Below are 19,075 nucleotides of genomic sequence, written 5' to 3' on the forward strand. Positions count from 1 at the left end.
CCCTCCATGTTAGCCTGGACTTCTGAGAACCAGATGCCAAGCAGGACAGAACCCAGGACCGATCACTGTGGGACTCCACTCATGACTGGTTGGCAGTCTGACTTGGAGTCTGCTACTTTCACAATGTGGGTTCTATCTGTGAGCCAGTTTGCAACCCTCCTAGTGATATAGGGGTTGATGCCTAGTTCGGTGAGTTTATCAATAGTCCCTGTGTGGGGAATGGTATCAAAGGCCTTGGCTAGATCAATGAAGGCTGTAAGAACTGCCTTGCTCTCATTCACAGCCCTGGTGACCGACTGAAAGAAGTCAACCAGGTTGAGCAGGCATGATCTACCTTTCACAAAACCAAACTGCATGGGATCCAGAGATTTCAGGTTCCCTATATCCTTTTTAATTAGGTCCATGATGGTGCACTCCATAGTCTTACATATGAGACTCATCAGGCTAATGGGGTGATAATTCCCAGTGTCTGTAGTCACTTCCCCATTTACAGAGAGGAATGACTGTAGCAGTACGCCATTTGGTAGGGACAAAGCCTGAGGTGAGGCTGTGATTGAACAGGGCACACAGATGTGGTGCCAGTTCACTTTGTAGTTCATGTAGAAAACATCTAGGGATATTGTCGGGTCCCATGGAAGGTGTATTCTTGGCTTTGCACAATGCAGCTTTAACCTGTCCTGCAGTAATGCTGGGTGCCTGGCATTCCTCCGCTATTGTGATTGGTCCTTTGGGGGGGGGGGTAAAGTTGGCACTGAATCTGTTGGCCAGTACGTTGGCAATATCTGTTAGCTCAGTATAGGAGGTACAACTGTGCAGTAACTCAGAGCAAACCTGGGTATTGCCGTACAGATTATTGATATAACTATAGAAGGCTTTATGGTTGTTTGTAGTGTCTGCCGCAGTTCTGCCTTCATAGCTTGCCTTAGAAGTTTTGATGAGGAATCTCAACTTTTTGCTGAGGCTAATAAGGGAGTATTTCCAGTCTTGGGACTTCACCTTTTTCTGCAAGTATCTTCCTTATGCTGTAGAGTTTATTAAAGGCAGGGGACCACCAGATTGTGTTCCTTTTTTTGGAGGAGAGCATCTTGGTTCTGTTGAGTATGGGTAGCTCCAAGCATTTATGTACGTGCTCGCACAGTGCATTGGTGTATGATTTGGCAGTCATGCATCTATTTTCCATTGACATGGGTGCAGTGAAGTTAGCCACCTATGTTTTTAGGAGCCCAAAGTCAGCTTTGGAGAAGATTTTCATGGTGGTTACCTTTGCGGGGGTTGGGGGGGGGGGTGGGGGGGTGTAGGTGAGAAGTGGATTTCCATGGGGATTAGTTTGTGGTTGGATCTAACCAGGGAGGAATTGACTACTGGTGTAGAGCAACGGTTGCCCATGTTTGTAATAACCAGGTCAAGGATGTTGCTTCCTCTAGTGAGGGTAAGAATGAGCTGGTCCAGGGCAATGGAATTGAATTCCAGGAAGTGTTGGGCCAGTGTACTGGTGCATGAGAAGTGTTCTCAGTTGCTGGAGGGGTAGCTGAAGTCACCATGTATGAGAGTGTTGGGTTGGACTCCAATAGTTTCCAGGGTGCTAAGGAACATGAAGTGAGAGTCTTGGGACATGGCTGGGGACCTATAGCAGGCTGCGACTTGAATCGCTGTCTTACCCAATGTTAGATGTACCTGACGTATCTCAGATGTGTTTATGCTGGGCTACTAGTCTGGAGGTGTGCATATCCTTTATGAACATGGAGACACCACTGCCTTTGAAGCTTCGGTCCATGTTCTGGGGCCAATAGGTCTGAGGAATAAGCTATGGTCACAGCAGAGTCGATCACCTGTGGTTAAGGCAAAATGCTAGCCTACTGTGTTGGCAAAGGCTGTTTGCTTAACCTTTTTTTTTTTGTGGCTGAAAGGAGGACCAACTGTGGGACCAGTATTTTGTTCCATGGTCATTCCAAATATGGTGCCTCTTCCTGGGGAGAGTAAACAACAAAAGCCAGCAAACAATTTTTCACAGAAAAACAGTAGAAAGCATTAGCACTTTGTTAGGCTCATAAAGTAAAATAATATTTACAGACAAAAATGGTTTTCAATTACTTTAAGCAGCTTTTAAATTGACAGGAAGAAACAGCACTCCCATGTAACAATACAGTCGTGATAAGACCATTAAAAATACACTTCTAGCTTAAAAATAACTTTCCCAAACAGGAAAGTACAATAATACAATTTTTTTATAATGTGGAAAGTTTTTCACAAAGGAACTTTTCTGTCCAGCAAAGGAATAGCTCAAGCTGACCATTGATCCTTGAAAGCTTGCAAAAGAGTGCTCTTCAACAGCAGGAACCCACTACAGACCTTGGCACCTAAACCTTTCTTTTTAGTCATCTCAGCTTGAGCTGACCAAAAGTTTGGGTATGTGCAAGGTGCCCTGAAGCTTTGGAAGCTGGTTGGCTGTTATATTCTTGACAGAATATTACCCATATAGCTAAAACTATTGCAACAGTGATCAATACGATGAACATGTAGATTTCACTTGTAAACGAACCACGAACAAACTAATAAAACCAAAACCAAGGTAGAGGCAACGAGAAAAAAACTCCAAAGAAATAGCGTATACTCCTTTATTATCCGCTTTCGTCCACAGACTTCATCAGAATGACAAATACATAAAAATCACAGGTTTAAATGCATAAAAAATCTCCATGACAACTAACTGAAATGCAAATTGAGGGATGGGGATTTTAAAAACTATCTACTTCAAAGGGAGACTTATTGGCAAGTCAAATTGAAATCAGATCGTCCCCCTGGCCTTAATGAGGCCATTAACTTTAAATGTTTTTTAAAGTACCGGAAACTGAAAGTGAACAAAAGTAATGATTTGGTTTGCCTTCACACTGTTTGAAAATGTACCTGTTTTTTTAAGTTGCCCATTTATCCATTTCATCATCATTTAAATTTGCATTTCAATTAGTTGTCATGGAGATTTTTTATGCATTTAAACCTGTGATTTTTATGTATTTGTCATTCTGATGAAGTCTGTGGACGAAAGCGGATAATAAAGGAGTATACGCTATTTCTTTGGAGTTTTTTTCTCGTTGCCTCTACCTTGGTTTTGGTTTTAGTAGATTTCACTTGCCCTTCTTAGAGCAAACTACTACCACTCTAACAGATCCACTGAAGAAGTGCAGACTGAAGTTTCTAAACATCTATTAAATGACTTGAGTGCATCATTTCAGCACTTGTCAATTTCCACTTAGACCAGACAGATACCTGCATTTTGCTAAAACATCTGCCAACTGAAAGTCCCCATAAATCTTACAATCCTCACTATATTTTCATTTTTTTAACACAGTTAATCTGCAGAAATGAAGAAAACACTATCCTTGACTAGATCAACATTTTTTTTCCTATTGTGCATATCAAGAAGAAAATAACACTTACATAAGCAACTCCATACACCCTCATACTCCTGCCTCCAATAGCTTCAGACCTCAACAATCTTTAACTTTATCCTAATACTTCTTAATTTTCTCTCTCGTGCTGCAATAAATGTGACATGAAAATTGTTAATGGCTTACTCTTAATAAAGTCAGCTAACATTCTGAAAATAGTTCCTTCACTACACACACTATATACTACTATACTTAAGCTTTTACCCTGTTCATTTAAAACACACTTTCTACCAACAAATTGTATTTTATTGCATAATTAAAATATTGCTCTTTCTCTCTCTTTCGCTCTCTCTGTCTGTGTGTGTGTGTGTATGTATATATATATACACATACATACACACACACACATATATATATATATATATATATATATTCATATGATAGAAACCTCACTTGACTGAAACTCATTTGACTGAGACCATAAGGCTGAATTTTCAAAAGACTGAAAAGTCACTTGACTGAAACCCATATGACTGAAACCCATAGATTCATAGGTGTGTACTAGGCTAATGGCCCTGGGGCCTTTGCAAGCCTAGCCATAGGATTACCCTGACATAGTGCCACCCAACCACAATTCCCAGTGCCTCTGTCGAGTAGAGACACTGGAGTTATCTCCAGGGTGAATTTTCTGTTTCCCATCCACTCATCAAGATTTCTCTTGAACAGGGTCAGTGAGGTGTTCTGCTTGACATGTATGGGAAGTCTGCTCCATACCATGGCCGGTCTCTGGGTTATGAACCTGTCCCTCCAGCATGTTCTGTTAATTGTGGTAATGAGGTTGAGGTCCCTGGTGCAAAAGGATTGGGATTTCTTCAGATGTAGCATTTCTAATAGAGCTGGGTCAGACATGGCTTTGTAAGTCAAGCAGAGATCGCCTCGAAGTAGGTGATATGAGACGGAGAATAGTTGGAGTTTTTTGAGTCTGTCCATACAGGACAAGTGTTTAAGGCCTAAGATCCTCTCTGTGAGGTACTTTTGCGGCCTCTCCAGTTGTTGCAGGTGTCTAGTGAGGTACATGCCAAATGGGGCATTGTACTCGATGATTGGCCTAATGAGTGAAGAAGTACAGGGAGACAATGACCTCTTTCTTCCTGGATGCAAAACCCTTAGTAATGAGATGTGCCACATAGAAGGACTTTCTGACCACAGTGGCTATGTGGTGATCAAAAGTGGATGCTGTCAACCTGTGTTCCCAGATCTCTTAAAACGCCTTCTGTGTTCAGTGGACTACCATCAATGTGGTAATTCATGGGAACTGGGTTTTTGCCAAAGGGGATGATGACACATTTTTTGGCATTGAGCTTAAGGCCATGGTTCTGACACCAGTCATTGGTCTCAGTGGGGCCTTTCTGTAGGATGCAACATCACTTGGGGAGTTAATAATGGCTCACAACTTGCAATCATCTGCAAACTTTGTCAGCCAGAGTCCCTTCGTGTTGGCCTGGACTTCAGAGAATTAGATACCAAACAGGAGAGGACCCAGGACCGAACCCTGTGGGACTCCAGTATGACTTGGAGTCAGCTACTTTCACACTGTGGGTTCCATCTGTGAGCCAGTTTGCAACCCACCTAGTGATATAGGAGTTGATGCCAAGCTTAGTGAGTTTTTCTATGATTCCTAAGTGGGGAATGGTATCAAAAGCCTTGGCCAGATCAAGGTAGTCTGTATGAACCAACATGACTTCATCCACAGCTCTGGTGACTAACTCAAAGAAGTCGACCAAGTTGAGCAGGCATGATCTGCCCTTCACAAAACCAAGTGTGTGGGATCCAGAGTTTGGAGATTACCTATATCCTTGTTTACTAAGACCATGATGATGCATTCCATAGCTTTCCATATCAGACTCATCAGGCTAATGGAACGATATTTCCCAGGGTCTGTGGTCGCTCATCTTTTGTGGAGAGGGATGACTGTTGCAGTGCGATGTTCAGTAGGGACAAAGTCTGAAGTGAGGCTGTGACTGAACAGGGCACACAGGTGAGGTACCAGTTCCCTCTGTAGTTCATGTAGAACACAACCAGGGATATTGTCAGGTCCCATAGAAGCAGTATTCCTGGCCTTGGACAGTGCTGTTTTAACCTGTGCAGCAGTAATACTGGGTGCCTGGCAATCTACTGGCATTGTGATCGGTCCGGGGGGGGGTAAAGTTGGCACTGAATCTGTCTGCCAGTATACTGGCAATATCCGTTGGCTCAGTATAGCAGGTACCATTGTGCAGTAGCTCAGAGCAAATCTGGGTATTGCCGTGCAGATTCTTTACATAACTGTAGAAGGCCTTGTGGTTGTCTTTACTATCTGCTGTAATTCTGCTTTCATAGCTAGCTTTAGAGGATTTGATGAGGTATCTCAACTTTTTGTTGAGGCTAAGGGAGTTTTTCCAGTCTTCGGACTTCACCTTATTCCACATCAGTTTCCTCCTCCTGTTGTAAAATTTGTTTATGGCAGGGGACCTCCAGATTGGCTTCCTTTTTTTGGAGGAGAGCATCTTGGTTCTATTGGGTATAGCGAGATCCATGCATTTGTGTGTGTTCGTACAGTGCATTGGTGTATGATTCTGCGGTCACGCAACTATTCTCCATTTGTATGGGCGCCGTGAAGTTAACCAACTCTGTTTTTAGGAACCCAAAGTTAGCTTTGGAGAAGTTTTTTACAATGGTTGCCTTTCGGGGGGGGGGGGGGGTGAGTGTGGATTTCCAAGATAATTAGTTTGTGGCTGGATCTAACCAGGGAGGAGCTGACTATTGGTGTAGAGCAACGGTCGACCATGTTAGTAATGACCAGGTCAAAGATGTTGCTACCTCTAGTGGGGGTAAGAACAAGCTGGTCAAGGGCACTGTAATTAATGAACTCCAGAAAACGCTGGCCAAGTATATTTTTACAAGATAAGTAACAAATCCAACAGATAATAGGAAGAGGCAACCACCAAACGCCAAATAATCCAGTCTTGAGAATAAGCCAGTCTTAAAAATGAACCGTCAGTCTTTTTATTTCGTGCACAGAGGTGAGCGCTTTCACAAACCGCTTCATCAGACCATAACATTTTTTAACTGCTAAGATGTCTCATTATATACACATCACATGCTAAAAACAATTATTCAATTGACATTTAAAAAAAAAAAAATATATATATATATATATATATATATATATATGAATATATAGCCACTTAATATTGATATATATATATATATATATATATATATATATATATGAATCTATTCCCTTTTACAATATCTAATATTGTACTGTATAATATAGATTTAGAATTTATCCTATGTAAAAACGCAACTAATAAAATGCTTCATAATGCATCTACTACTGATATCACATTTAAATAGCACTCAATAATAAAAATATGTTAGCGTATACAAAACGCCAGGATATATATAAAGATAAAAATATCCTATAGCTATGGTACTATTAATATACTATGAATACATAATTATTCCTAGAAATAACATTAGATATATAGTAAACAGAAAAAAATAGATAAATGGTCTATATATGCAAAGGCACATGAAAAATTACTAAGACACATAAGTATGAATATAAAAGCTTACTATATTCGCAGTTCATACCATATACGATGAATACATCACTATATCTGTTGCTATTACTATAGTAAACTGCATTTGATAGTAAAAGTAAACATACAAAACTGGAAAATATGTGCTCCAACATAAATATTTATATGTGTATTATAATGAAGCATACTATAGTATGACAACTAGCTTGTAATCAAGTGTCTAGATCTTAGAATGGGTTTAAGTGAGGCCCTCTCATTAAGGCCTCTACCTTTATCTGCCCTTATTCTCATTATCCAGTTTATTTCCCTTTTCTCTGTGCTATTCCTTATGTTGCCTTCCCTTATTTTAGGTGAAACTATATCTATGACCATGAAACGGAAGACATGTTATGGCCATGAGCCAATGTATGTTTGGCTAAAGCATTGCTGACATAACCAACCCTGATGGGATAAAGGTGTTCTCTCATTCTAGTATGGAAAGCCCTATTGCTTTTACCGACACATGCCTGGCACACTGCTAAGTAAACCACATGAATAGTGCTACACAATCAGCAGACACACGAAATTTAAAATATTGACCAGTATCTGGGTGTATAAAACTATCACCTACGCTAATATACGGACAAAAATTACATTTTCCACAGGGATTAGTCCTTGTATGGTTCACATTACAGTACTTATCAGAAAAATAGCAAAGTAATCTTTTGAGGCTAGGTTTATTTTTATATTGAAACCTTGGTCTATCCCAACAATATTTCTTAATTCCATATCAGTAGTTAAAATACGCCAATGATAATTAATAACTTCCATTATATTCTTATTATCTGCAGTATAAAACATAGGTATCTTCAAATATGAGGTTCTACTATTTTGCTGGTACTGAATATGAGTACAAGCAGAATAATATGGTGCTGCTCTATTTTCTCTCAGTTGGTTTATACTTTGTAAACCATTCTCTATCTCTGAAGATTTATAGCCACGTTTAAAAAGTCTTTTTTTAAAGACATTAATTTCTTGTTGGTAGCCATCCTCTATTGCATTAAGGCGTGAAATTCTCATACCTTGCCCTTTGATAATGTTACCAAAAATATGTTGAGGATGCATGCTGCATCGATGAAGGAGTGTATTTCTATAGCATTTTTTCCTATAAACACCTGTATTGACATAGGTGTTCATCACTCTCTCTACATATGCATCTAAAAATTCTGTTTTAGTAGCAGAAAAGTTAGATGTGAACTTGAGGTATGTGGTCATACTATTCATTAGTCTAATACTCTTTTCCAATTCATCAGCACTACCATCCCAGAGGAAAAAACATCGTCGACAAAACGACGATAGAAAGAAACCTGTTCTTTGTACCAAACACTGGGAAACAGTTCTTCCTCTTCCCATAAAGCCAAAAACATGTTGGTACAGCTATTGGCACAAGAAGTGCCCATAACTACGCCATCACGTTGGATATATATATTCCCATCAAAAATAAAGACATTATTCTCGAGTATAATCTCCAGGAACAAACAAATAAGATCTACTTTTTGTTCTGTATATTCACTATGTTTTGTATGACATTCCTTTATGGAAGTTATACCTATACCGTTTGGGATGATGGTAAAAAGAGACTGTACATAGAGTGTCACAAATAACATATTTGGTTTCATCTCAGTTTTACTAATGAAATCGTATAAATCAGATAAGAATTGCTTAGTGTCTTTAAGTATAGAATTATTCTTATCTAATATAGGTCTAAGCTGTTTTTCCACATACAGAGAAAAAGGTTCAGTGCACCATCCCCTACCAGAGACGATGGGTCTCATGGGGGGGTGGGGGTTGTGCAATCCTTATGAATCTTTGGTATTCCTTGAATAATAGGAATCATTGGGTACTCTACTTCCAAAAATGTTGCTAGTTCATTGATTATGATATGGCTATCTACTAGTTCAACTATTGTTTTATAAATGGTATATTTAATATTCTCTACCCTCTCTTTATTAATAGTAATGTAATATGTGTTATTATTGAGCATATCCAACATTGCCTTATAGTAACTTGTTTTATTCATAACTACTAGGGGTCCACCTTTATTTGCAGGTCTGAAAACCCGTGTATCATCATGTTGTAGTCTTGTTAAAGCCTTCCTCTCATTCAAACTAAGGTTGTGTCTATTTTTCTTATGCATGTAGTTTAATTGACCGTCATTGTACAAGTTATATACATCCTCCTCTACCAGACTACAAAATGCTTCAACTAGGGGATGGTTATGTGGTATATACTCGCTAGGTTTTTTAAAAGGATAGTTATAGTTAATTTCACTGTGCCCAAACTGGTATTCCAACATAACATTTCTAGTGAACATTTTAAGGTCAGTTAATACATCTGAAAGCCTATTACAATCAGTAGGAATAAAATTCAAACCCTTATTTAATACATTCATTTCATCAGTTTCTAATTTCCTATGTGAAATGTTCCAAACTAAGCAATTTTCGTCTGATTCCACATCTTTTTGAGGGTTTGGTTTGATTCCCTCTCTATTGAGAGCTTCTGCTTCTGTCGTCCCCGGCTTGCAGAGCGGTCTCTCCTGGCCCCCTTCTCTGCTGCTACGGGAAGGGGGAATTGTCGAAAATCCATGTAATTATTTTGTCCATTGGTTTTATTAGTTCTTTGTGTAACCCTGCTGTTACATTATTTTTCGGTCTCACAACGGGCTGATTAAAGTCATTATCACAAGGAGGGCTAGGCAGTTCCATCTGCACTGAGGCGGACTGTGGCATTGTCACTGTTTGTGAGTTAGTAATTATAGAAACTGCAGACATATTAGGATTTGATTTATTACTTGCAGAAAGGTTAGAATCATTATCATTTGAAAAATTGCCTAGGTCAAGCCTATTGCTATTGTTCACATTACTGCCTTCAGTCCCATTACTGTTCAAAGATGCTGAGAATTTAACTTCTTTCTCGGCACTGACTGGAGTTTGTCTATGGGCTTGGCCTGACCTCGGCCAGGTGAAGACATGACCTTGTCGGAAATCCTGAGTGTGTCTATCTAATTTATCACATTTTTGCTGTAGTAACCGTCTCTCATATATTAGAATACCATCTAATACATTAGATAGCGCATTATCAACAATAGCCGTGGGAAAATGAGAATATAAAACTTGTTGATCCATTATGGATTTAATCAAACTCTCTTCTAGTGGTTTAAAAAATTCTATCAACAGTCGAATATAATTCATGCTCACCTCTATGTTTACACCACTATATAGACCATTTATCTATTTTTTCTATCTAATATATAGCTAGTGTTATTTCTAGGAATAATTATGTATTCATAGTATATTAATAGTACCATAGCTATAGGATATTTTTATCTTTATATATATCCTGGCGTTTTTTATATGCTAACATATTTTTATTATTGAGTGCTATTTAAATGCAATATCAATAGTAGATGCGTTATGAAGCATTTTATTAGTTGCGTTTTTACATAGGATAAATTCTAAATCTATATTATACAGTACAATATTAGATGTTGTAAAAGGGAATAGATTCATATATATATCAATATTAAGTGGCTATATACTCATATATATATATATATATATATATATATATTTTATTTTTAAATGTCAACTGAATAATTGTTTTTAGCATGTGATGTGTATATAATGAGACATCTTAGCAGTTAGAAAACTTTATGGTCTGATGAAGCGGTTTTTGAAAGAGCTCACCTTTGTGCACGAAATAAAAAGACTGACTGTTCATTTTTAAGACTGGTTTATTCTCAAGACTGGATTATTTGGCGTTTGGTGGTTGTCTCTTCCTATTACCTGTTGGATTTGTTACTTATATTGTATTCGCTTGTGAAGAGGCATTTACTCCAGTGGGTGTGTTTTTGTTTATTCTTACCATATTTTTACAAGAGTACCTTACCCAGTTAATGGAGGAGTAGTTGAAGCTGTCTAGTAAGGTTGGACCCTAATATTCTCCAGGGTGCATAGGAACGTGGAGTGCGAGTCTTGGGACATGGCTGGGGACCTACAGCAGTCTACGACGGCTGCACCTGAATTATCTCTGATGCGTTATATTGGGCTACCAGTCTGGCGGTGTGTGCATCCTTTATGAATATGGAAACACCACCGCCTTTAGAGCTTCGGTTCAAGTTCTGGGGCCGAAAGGTGTGGAATCAGTTATAGCCTGGTAGTGCAGGGGTGCTTTCTGCAGCCTTGAACCAGGTCTCTGTTACAGTACAAATGTCAATATTCTCCATTTTAAGGAGTGCTTCAAGCGAGTGCATTTTGAGATTAAGACTTCTAGCGTTGAGCAGCATGACCCTCAGATTGCATTTGTTTGTAGTTGTTACAGTGGTAATTTGGTCTTTAGAACACTGCCTAAAAAGGCACTATAGGGGTGGCAAGAGCCTTGGCCAGTATCCAAAAGCCCAGGGGAGACAGATGCAGGCCATCTCTAGCAAAGCATCGAGGTCTGTCAATCATGTCATCCCAGGCAGACAGATACTGGATCCCCTTAGAATGACACCAGAAACAGTCAATTGCTGAAATCAATCATTTTCTGCTTGCACTGTGGTATCATTCTGGGTGATGGTAGGATGCTGCTCAGGGCTAGGGAAATACCTGCCTGGGATACATTATCCGAGAGCTCTTCCATGTCTCTTTTCATGTAGTCCAGGGAGGTACATCTCAGGGCATTCACACCCACATGTATAATGACAGTCATATTTGTATCTGTTGCTGAGGGACCTGAGTGTGTGCATTATGTGGCGGATCCTGGCACCTGACAAGCAGCTGACTGTTACTTTCTCCTTACTCAACCTAGTGAGTGGGACATCAGTGTGCCTCACTATCGAGTCACCTATGACAAGTGTGTTGGGCATGCTGTTTTGCCTTAGGGGCTTTGGTTGAGTGGCACACTGTTTAGGGGGTGTTATGTGTCTTGTGATTAGTGTTGTGTTGTGGTGGTCAAGTGCGTTTCTGCCTTGGAGGTCTCTGTTGTTTGGGTAGAGTTTTATTGAGACCCTCAATAAATAAATAAATGAGGTGTGTGGTTTGTGTTTTTATGTGACGGCAGTGCTGGTGTGTGTTTTAGAGGGCTGTATGTTCCATGTGGTGTGGTGCAAGTGTTGAACTTCTCCTCTTGACCAGCTATTTTGGTCTTGGCTGGAGAGTGTGTGGCTTCCAGTTTGGATATACAAGTGCACCTCTCGCACGTCTGAGTGTTGGAAGGTAAGAGGAAAGGGTTTTCGGTGTACATGAGGCAGTTGCTACATTGCCTCAGGATGCCCACGTTCACCAGGTTAATTCAAGTACAGGGAACTGACCTTTAGACATGCCTGGAGGGTTGGGCATTGATAATAAGTACTGGATCTGTTTCCTTGTAGAATATTTAGTGCTGGTAGCACTTTTGTGTGCTACAATAATTGCTACAAGAAGTCTGGTAAAGTGCTACACTAATAAGCTAGTATTGAATTTCAACATACTAAAGTGTAAACTGGACCATATAAAACCAGACTAGGTGGGGGGCTACGCTCTCCACACCTCCCCCCCAACTATATATACTAACTCCTGGATTGCACTACAGTGGAGAAAAGGGCATATGCCTTTCACTTGCTTTACAGTAGTCTACATGCTGCCACAACTATGTCCTTTTCCCCACTGTAGTGCAATCCTGGAGTTAGTATGCATAGTTAGGGGGTGTGGGGGGCGCGCGTGTGTGCATGGGTCTATGTTGTAACACAGAAACTCATAAGGTCGAATCCATATCACCAAAAACTCATAACAATGAAAACATTATCCAAAAGAATACATCCTACAAACATGTTTTTGCATGGGGGACAAGCCCCTCTGCATCTGCATGTGGGGGGTGGGCTTTGCTCCCCACAACTGCCTTAACATGTGTGTGTGTGTGTGTGTGTATATATATATATATATATATATATGTGTGTATATATATACACACACACACACACATACACACAAATACACAAACATACCAACACTAACTCCATGATCGCACAGAATGAATCAGTGTTTAAGAGCAAATATGGACATCTACAGATCTAGAGGGTACAACATGATGCTGACCATTGCAATTCACACATACTGTGCTACACTCACTTCCCTATTAACTCCTATAAGAAATGATACCAACGCATTCATTCTACATGACTCTATACAGTTCTATACTTTTTATGAGTTTTCAGTGGAATGTGTTTCAGTGTTGACAGGAACCCATATAATGTACATGTATATCTATGTACACATACATATGAAAAGTTATTTTACTTGTAGTTATTCTTCCTCCATGGGCTACCAAAACAGCATGAAATTCATATGCATTAAAGCTCTCCCACATATTAAAATAAACAGCACATAGTGGGCTTAAAGTAATTATGGTAAATACTGAGGGAAATGAGAATTATTAGTCACACTTTTACTATACCCGTTTCTGGTTCTTACCTCAACTTCTGACTGGTATAAAGCAAAACTCAACATATTCAATTTTCCCACTAGTTCTAGAAAATCATAGTAAGACTAATTTTCTAGTTCTTCCACTGTGCAGTAAAGTCACCTTGCAGTTTATCTTAATCCTGTTCAGCTCCTTGTTTCAGAAATGGTATCTGGTTTGAATCTAAGTTTTTCCTAATTCTTCTGTTCTGCTCCTTGGCTTCCCTATTTATTGCTCATGCATTTTCTTTTGGGGCAAGAGAAATGGTTTATCCTACAGTCCCTTTTGGACTCCTCTAACTTATATAGAATCTATAAAACACCACTGTGGTCGAACTTCTGTTGATAGAACATTACCTCTTAAAAATTCAGACCTTCTATGCATGTTTTTGACACACCTGAAAAAAATAAAACCATTGGGTAAAGCAGTTTGAATCTCACACCAGCTTCACAACAACTCTTAATGACTGGGATCAATGTTTTATCTAGTATAAAGTGAGTAGGAATTTTTTTCATAAACACATTAGCGTCATCAATGTTCTATACATTTCCTTTTTGGCATAATTTTGTCAGAAACAGATCCTTCTGCTTGTATAACTGCATTTCAAGCAATATGGGTTTTAGCTTCCTTCTAGAGGCTAAATTAAGAGCATAAGTGCAAAGTGACCTACTGATTAACAAATCTTCCTGTATAAACATCAGTCCAGTTAATTATTTGTACCTTCACAAAATGAATGCAGTCCACTCCCTCCAACTTCTACTGTACTGTAGAAAACAGATTTCTTTTTGTGCTTTATCTTATAAATCTACTGCTTACTGAAAAAATTACTCATTTGATGCCTCAACTTTTCTTTCCTTCACTTATATTGCTGACCTATTTAAACTTAGCAGTTTATCGGATCAATTATTTACATTTTTGTTTGTTCTAATATATTCTTCAAAAGTTGCACTTATTTTAAACACTTCTGAGTATGTCTGGTCCATCTTTTTTTTTTTCAAGTATACTGGAAGCCATCTCTTTCACTGATACTGAACACAGATCTACTTCCCGCTGATCAGCCTTGAGGTTCTTCTCATCCACAACTTTTCCCTCTTTTTTTCTAGGTGACTTTTTTCACAGATTTTTTTTTTTTTTTTTGCTAACATTCAAACAGTGAATCCTGCTAGCTAATAAACAAATTTCCCTGAAATGCATACATTTTACTGGCGTTTTCTAACATATTCCCAGTTTTCATAAAGGGAGAACTCCAGTAAGTGCGCTTCTCAGTCAGCCACTTTCTTAGAAGTCCCAATGCCTTATGCATGTTAAGCGATCAATAAGCACTGTAACTGCAAATAAACATACTGTAAAAGAGAGAGAGAGCAACAAGCACTGTTGCCCAAAAGCCAGTCCTTATAGGACTTAAAAAGCATCAAGGTTTCTCCAAAAGAAAATAGCATCATACTGACACTAGTGAAAGGGGGGGGGGGGGACTCAAGTGTCCTTACCTGTCTTGAAATTAATGGGTTCTGTGTATTCAGACTCTCATAGGAAGCTGAGGAAAAATTCCTCACACCCTACCACTGCAGCAGAAGCAAATGCATATACAGCTGATGTGTGTGAGGTTAAGCATTCAATAGGCACCAGCTAGATAATGCCTGCCAAAGATGACAAAGAGTTTGGTGATCTCTATATAGTCTAGTGCCAGCATTAAGTCATACTACACAGTATGTATTCCTGCAAACATGAGGCTTCAAAAGGAAAGGTGAAGTCTATATGTCTTGAAGAACATACTCTCCCACTCGTGGACAAAGTAGACCTTCCTCAACCTGAAACTGGGAAAAAAAAGTAATCCGTCCACAATGCATCTATCAAGTTATCAACCGGGTGACACTGTGGGTCACTGCAGAGTATCAGATGAATCGCTAATTTGCTCTGACTGATCAACAGTGGGACCTGCAGTGTCTATACCCTGGGACACATCCTGCACGAAGGGGCTTGAGGAGCACTGCCTTTGAACCCTTGTCCACTGAAGCTGGGAAAAGATACAAGCTTGAATAATTTTCTGCTAAAGAATAGCTCTTACCACACAAAGCTGACAGTTATTTCAGGAATAAAATATCATTCAAAAGATTTTAACTTGAGGCCTGGCCTCCATTTTCTTGGCCTTTTGATAGTGCTTTGGCAAGGGCCAGGAACTCTGCACAGAATCCTCTTGCCAATCTCTGAGATGGGAACTTGCAACTACCATTCATCCTCCTGGCAGCAATTTAGGGATACATTTTTGTCCTTGATGTCAGTGGGGGCTCATACAGGAATGCTTCACATAAGGTTATCATTACAGGTGGATGGGACAATGACAGTGTAGGTCTTCCCTCACTATTTAGTGACCACACAAACTGTTGAAGGTTTTGATGTTTTAGACAGCAGGACTGGAAATCTACAAAGATGCAAGTCCAGATCAAAAGGCAAATTATGCAAACAAACAAAAAAAGGCCTCGGTGCCTAAGTGTGTTTCTGTATTGCAGTATATTACATCACAGTAAACATACAGCTCAAAGTGAGAGTGTTTCTGGAAAAAAAAAATGGAATAGAAGACAGGATAAAACCCAACGATAATCCACCAATCAGATTCAAAGATGTTACATTTATACTTACCAAGACTCTTTTGTATTACATAGATAGTTCCATCATCTCCAACAAAGCTCACAGTTGCTGGGATAAATGAAGAATCAGGGATGACTGGAGGTTTATACACCTGAAACTTTTCAGTTGCAAACTTCTGAATGCTTGTGTCAGCCAAGTTGCATGTATCGACAGGACTAATAACTTGAATTTTTTCTGTCACAGTACTTTCTGCAGTATCTCTGTGGTCAAGCACAATTTTATCATCAGCAATCTCTTTTCTATCATCACTCTCCTTGCAGGATTTTTCTGCATCTTCTTTATGTTCTTGCCCATCATGTTTAAGACTGGAAATCCTTACAAAAACAAGTAGAATACTAGTTTACAAAATGCTAAATTAAACATTTCAAGACATACACAATTCGTGACATTCTAAGTTTTAAAACTCAAGCAATTTAAAATAAATCTTATTGCCCATATTTTAAAATAGATCAACATCAAAATTAAAATGACATGTGCTACTTGCTTGCACTACTTTTATACTTTAAAAGACAACTGTAAAAAATCATGGCTAGAATGACCTAAGAAAGTACAGTTTTGTACCTACCATAAATGTAGATGTTCGAAGATCCACATTGCTGCAGTCCTTACACTTGGGTAGTCCGCTGTCCTCGGTCGGCCCGAATATCAAAGTATAAGGCTGACGTCGGTCAAGGCGCATTTGACTGACATCAGGACGTCAGGGTACAAATGCGCATGACCGACGTCATATCCTCAGTCTTTTCTTGCCCCAGATGTCAGAAGACCCTAAAAATAAAGGTCAAAACCAAAAGACAGCAAACAAACAACCAACCATCCTAGCACTAAAAATATGTACAATATATACAATATACATCATATTGACAACCCAACCCACACAACCGCCTCTAACTACAGAGGGAAGGAGGGAGGGTAAATTGGACTGCAGCAATGTGGATCTTGAACATCTACATTTATGGTAGGTACAAAACTGTACTATGTTCTTCATCTCACATTGCTGCAGTCCTTACACTTGGGTAGAATCCCAAAGCAGAGGTAAGGGAGGATGGCCAAACTATAAGGAAGCAGGAGCTGCCAAAATGCCCTGCAAAACAGCAGTGGCAAAACCAGACCTGGATTTAGAGTAAAGTGGTAGGTGATAATGCCTAGAGAAAGTATGCACTGAACTCCAAGTAGCTGCCTCCAAAATATCCTTAGTTGCCCCCCCGCCTCACAAAGCTGTCGAAGTGGCAGTAGCCCTAGTGGAATGAGGCCTAATCCCAGCTGGAATCTCCTTGCCATGATGGGAATAACAGAAAGCAATGCAAAACCTAATCCACTTAGAAATAGTTTGTTTTGACACAGGCTTGCCCTGAGAACTCAAAGCAAAAGAAACAAATAACTGCTGAGACTGCCTGAACCCTTTAGTTCTGCTCAAATAATATCGCAGCTGCCTGTGTACATCTAAAGTGTGCAAAATCTTTTCCCCTTTATTTTGGGGATTTGCATAAAAAGTAGGCAAATGAATAGTTTGGTTTAAAGCCACACTAGAAACCACTTTAGGCATAAAGGAAGGATTAGTACGTAAAGATACCCTATCCTTATGGAAAATTAAGAAAGGTTCAACCGCCATAAGGGCCTGCAACTCAGAAACCCTTCTTGCAGAGGTAATAGCCAACAAAAAAGCAGTCTTCCATGATAAAAACTTTAATTCAGTAGTAGCTGCAGGCTCAAAAGGTTGTAGAGTGAGTTTCTCCAACACAAAATTGAGATCCCAAGCAGGAGTAGGAGCTCTTCGTGGGGGTCTTATATTCTTTGCCCCTCTAAGAAATTGGTTGAACAAAGGATGAGAAAACAATGGTGGGTCACAATCATAGTGAGCCGAAATTGCTGCAGCATGAACCTTAATAGAAGAGAAGGACAAACCTTTGTCCAGTAACTCAGTAAGATATTGAAGAGCCACACTTAAATTAGGCTCAGAAACATCAAAATCCTTTGCTGCACTCCAAAATAAAAATCTCTTCCATTTATCTGCGTACACTTTCCTTGTACTAGGCCTTCTAGCTTCCAAAATAACATTCAAAACTTGCTGTGGAAGTGGAGGCCCACTATGGTTCAAAACAGAATATGCCAGGCTGTTAGGTGCAGAGAGTGAAGCTTGACATTGAGCAAATGACTGTCCTCCTGAGACAACAGGTGTGGAATCAAGGCAAAGGCCATGGAGGCTTCCGTACCAGGCTTCTCAGTAATGGGTACCAATGCTGTCGAGGCCAATCTGGAGCTATCAAAATCATCCTTGGCTTGTCTTGTCTGGCCTTTAGTAGTACCTTTGGGAGGAGAGGCAGAGGCGGAAAGGCATACACATGAAGATTGCTCCAATTGAAAGAAAGAGCATCCACTTTCCAAGCTGTGGGATGAAACCTTTTTGTGCAAAACTTTGGCAGCTGGTGGTTTAGTGGAGAAGCGAACAGATCTATGTCTGGAGTTCCCCATGACACTGTCAATTTCTGAAATACATGAGGATCCAATTTCCACTCGTGGGGATCCATAATTTGTCTGCTCAACACATCTGCTAAGGAGTTCTGTGCTCCCGGCAGAAACCTTGCCTGAAGATTTAGCTGTAAACTGAGAGCAGTCTCCCACAAAATCATTGCTTGCCTGCATAGAGGATAAGAATGTGTTCCGCCTTGCTTGTTTATGTACAACATGACAGTTGTGTTGTCTGTTAGAATCAACACCTGCCCTGGAAGAAGTAAATCCTTGAAAGCTATTAATGCAAACTGGACTGCTAACATCTCTTTCAAGTTGATATGTAGATGTTGTAGTCTGGCAGGCCACTTGTCTTGTATCCACTTTCCATTCAGATGAGCTCCCCAAGCTTTGTCTGAGGCATCTGTCGTTAGAATCTGACTCGCCTCTGGCCGGGTCACAGAGAGTCCCTTGTTTAGGTGACATTCCTGAGCCCACCACAACAATTCCTTTTGAATGCAAGGTATTATTTTGAATGACAGTGTCCAAATC

The 19,075-nt window shown here is 39.7% G+C and overlaps 1 protein-coding gene across 2 annotated transcripts in view; it reads right to left on the reverse strand.

Moving 5' to 3' along the window:
* RNF17 (ring finger protein 17) overlaps nt 1-19,075 on the reverse strand; it is a 3,936,714-nt gene that overhangs the window by 1,492,598 nt on the left and 2,425,041 nt on the right. For both annotated transcript variants that reach the window (XM_044073290.1, XM_044073289.1), the window contains one exon: nt 16,070-16,392. In XM_044073290.1, coding sequence (XP_043929225.1) covers nt 16,070-16,392 — 323 coding nt within the window. The remainder of the gene's footprint in view (nt 1-16,069; nt 16,393-19,075) is intronic.

The sequence above is a fragment of the Protopterus annectens genome, chromosome 5.part1 (assembly GCF_019279795.1).
Source record: "Protopterus annectens isolate FY-2018-M chromosome 5.part1, PAN1.0, whole genome shotgun sequence".
Taxonomy (NCBI): Eukaryota; Metazoa; Chordata; order Ceratodontiformes; family Protopteridae; genus Protopterus; species Protopterus annectens.